The 3,379-nt window shown below is 59.1% G+C and overlaps 1 protein-coding gene across 1 annotated transcript in view; it reads left to right on the top strand.

Moving 5' to 3' along the window:
• ZNF385C (zinc finger protein 385C) overlaps window positions 1-3,379 on the top strand; it is a 49,397-nt gene that overhangs the window by 22,118 nt on the left and 23,900 nt on the right. The window contains exon 2 of the mRNA XM_045299599.1: window positions 3,019-3,273. Within this exon, the coding sequence (XP_045155534.1) occupies window positions 3,021-3,273 (253 nt within the window). The 5' untranslated portion in view covers window positions 3,019-3,020. The remainder of the gene's footprint in view (window positions 1-3,018; window positions 3,274-3,379) is intronic.

Below are 3,379 nucleotides of genomic sequence, written 5' to 3'. Positions count from 1 at the left end.
TTTGTGGGCCATGTCCCCAGCCTGCCTGTCATAAATTGCATTGGGCTTTCAAAACAAACCCGTCCCCTCCCCGGCAGGGCAGGCTGCTCTCCAGGCATGGCCAGGAATACCTCATTCCCTTGGAGGCTCGTCCCTCCCCACCCCCCACCACCGCTAGCACTTGGGCCTGGGACTTTCATCCTGCTGGGAGACTGAGGACCGGAGGATGGCTAGGGTGACCTCTGTCTGGAGGGTAGAGGGGGCAGAATGTTGCCACGTGGGGGGCTTCGTGCAGCATTGGGGCCCTTCTCATAAGGCACTGCAAGTGGCCCGTCCAGTGTGCCCTCTGTCACAGGACCATGGCCTGGCCCCCCAGTGGTGCCCTGGAGCCTGGCCTGGAGGCGTGGGGAGGGTTGGGGCACTATAGCTTCAGCCCCAGCCTCCCACAGCAGGGGGGGGCCCCTCAAAATCACCTCTGACCTCCTCCGGCCACTCAAGGGTCAGACCCCAAGGGAGCTGGGATGCTCACTGGCAGTCCCTTCCTGTGGTGGTTCGGGCACAGCCACACCCACTGTGAGGTATGCACGGAGTGAGTGGCAGGTTCAGCCACTCGCCATGGGGTAGGGGACCCTGGCACAGGCACACCGTGACAGGGGCGGGCCAGCAGAGGGCAGTCAAGGTGTGTCCACAGCACAAACACACAGCAGGTTAACACCAGACACACTCCACCAGCCAATTCTGTGTCAAGGCCACAAACCCATCCCCCTGCCCTCCCCCAAACCCTGGTGCAGGCTGGGTTGCCCAATGCTGTGACCTTCCAGAAGCACATGGGTTTGAACCGCCCAGCTTGTGGCCCGTAGTTGAGCGCTTACCTGTTTGTGCCACTCGGGAATTTGCTGATTAATAATAGCTGACTTTTATAGGACACTGGGAGTGTTTTTTTTGCTTTTGTGTGTGTTTGGTGGGGGGGAGGCGATATGTTTTCCAGGATGTGGTGTTCAGGATAGGAAAATCTATGGAGACACTAAGAGATTCCTGGGTGATTGGGGGTGTGGGAGAGGAAATTGGAGGGAAACGGGGAGCTAGTGATGATGAGTAGAAGGAAGAAACTGTTCTCGAGCATTGTAGAGACGATCGTCGCGCTGGTGACGTGTATGGTATGTGAGCGATAGGTCAATGAACGCATTGAAGAAAGAGAAGCCCTGGTTGTGCAGTGGGTTAATTAAGCGTTGGGCCGCTAACTGCAAGGTCAACAGTTCAAAACCACCAGCTGCTCCGCGGGAGAAAAATGAAGTGTCCCAATTCCCATAAAGCGTTCCTGATGCAAGGGCTTATGGGGGAGGGGGAGCACACTGTAGAACTGATGATGATTACACCACTCATTTTATTTTATTATTTATCGTTTTTTTTTTTTTTAACACCACTCATTTTAAAAGTGATTTCACCGGGGGCTGGGGGTGGGTCGGGGGAGAGCATGTTCTAAAGTTGTGGTCATGATTGTTCAACTCTTCTTGTCACGATTTAACTATTGCATTGTGTGATATGTGAATTAAAAGCCAATACAACTGCCAAAGAAAGAACAAAGACAACTCATGGGGTCTAGAAAAGAAGCGAAGGGTTCCGGGCCCAGAGCCCCACAGGGGACAGTTGGGCTCCGTCCTGCAGGGTTGTCGGAGCTGGAGTCGACTTGCTGGCAGGGAGCTTGGTTTGCTTTCTGCAGCGTTCCTGCCGTCGTCTCATGGTGCTGCCTCGAGATGACACCCATCGCCCCGTGCTGCCCATCTGCAGTCGCGGGCACAGGCTCGGGCCACCTGAGCTCCAAGCCAGGTGTGGGTGCCCACAGAGCTGCGCTCTTCGCCGCCAGGCCCAGTGGAAGGCGGTCCTCACCCCATGGCACAAAGGCTCTGTGGGCGACAGGCAGCTGGCTGGGCGCCGGGGCAGGGCTCAGAGCCTGCAGGTGGCTCTTGGCCTGGACTGGAGAGATGAATTGCCTTTGTTCGGTGCGGGCTCCCAGCTGGACGTGGCCTTCTGAGAGCTGTGGCATCACTTGGCCCATCTGAGCCGAGGGCCACCGGCCGTGGCCTTCCGTGGGGGCCAGCTCTGCCCCATACTTTCCCTGCGTAGGCGTGAGACACAGGCCCTGCCCTCCGGAAGGCCCAGTCTGATGCGGAGGCAGGAAGCGCACCGCAGGCACACACAGACCTGGGCAGGAAGTGAAAAAACTCGGGGTTCCGTCAGAAAAAGGGAGCGGGGCAGCCCCAGAACAGAGCCCGTTGGAGGCAGATGAGTCAGGCGGGGCGGCTTTCCAAGAAATGAGCTGCAGAGGAAAGGCTGTCTGTGGAAGCTGGGGTGCGGGAAGGTCCTGGGGGCCAGGTTGGGAGTGTGTGTCTATACAGGTCACCCTAACTATTGCCACAGCCTGCGTGGCCAAGGGGGCAGGGGGCATCTGGAGCCATGCATGTGGATGGCTTCACACTCTGCCACTGTCTGAATGTCACCCAGCCTGGCGCACGGGCACAGGGAGGTTGGGTTTTGGCAATCACCCTCCTCAGGCCGAAGGCTGCTGCTGCTGCATCTCCAGCGGACACCCCATCGCTGCCTGACATAGAATGGTGCCTGCCGCGGGGCTGAGAACAGGAACCTCAAATGTGACTCCTCTGGCCTCACTGCTATGCCCCTCCCACCTGTCACCAAGACATCCGTCGGTCTCAGGCTTTGTCCACTGGGACCCCCCTTTCCAGATCATGCTGTATTTTAACACTGCTTAGCTCCAAGTGGGAGCCTTGGTGGCCTCGTGGTTAGGCATTGGGTGGCTAACCGAAAGTTCAGCAGTTCAAAACCACCAGTGGGAGAAAGATGAGGCTTTCTACTCCCCTACAGAGCGACAGTCTCGGAAGCCCTCAGGGGCCCGTTCTATCCTGCCCCCTAGGGTCCCTCTGAGTGGGCTGGGATGTAGGGCTCTGGCATCTCTGGGGCTGGTACCCCTCCCTCACCGCCACTCAGCCTTCAGCTTCTGCATCTCCCTCTGCCCTGGCTCAGGTATGAAGCGGCCACTGAGCCCATCTCCCCCCGGTGAGAAGGAGCCCCCCATTCCTGGAGCTGCTGCTGAGTGCCCCCCTCACCCGCTGGAAGCACCGAAGCCCAAGCGGGAAAGAAAGCGGTCTTCGTACACGCTCTGCAGCGTCTGTAACATCCAGCTGAACTCAGCAGCGCAGGCCCAGGTGCACTGTGGGGGACGGGCCCACCAGCGGCGGCTGCGGCAGCTCAGCCTGGGGAAGGCGCCCCCGGGGCCAGGTCAGTGTGGAAGGGCGCCTGTGGGCCCGTGGGGAGTCTCTCCTCTGGAGTCCTCTGTGGGGAGCGGGGGCTGGGGTCTCCTTTCTGTGGGGACATTGGGGTCTGG

This window comes from Echinops telfairi, unplaced genomic scaffold (genome assembly GCF_000313985.2).
Source record: "Echinops telfairi isolate 266 unplaced genomic scaffold, ASM31398v2 ScPeMD7_7458;HRSCAF=8496, whole genome shotgun sequence".
Lineage (NCBI taxonomy): Eukaryota > Metazoa > Chordata > Mammalia > Afrosoricida > Tenrecidae > Echinops > Echinops telfairi.
The sequence above is the reverse complement of the archived record's forward strand: the minus strand, read 5'-3'. Positions and strand labels throughout refer to the sequence as shown.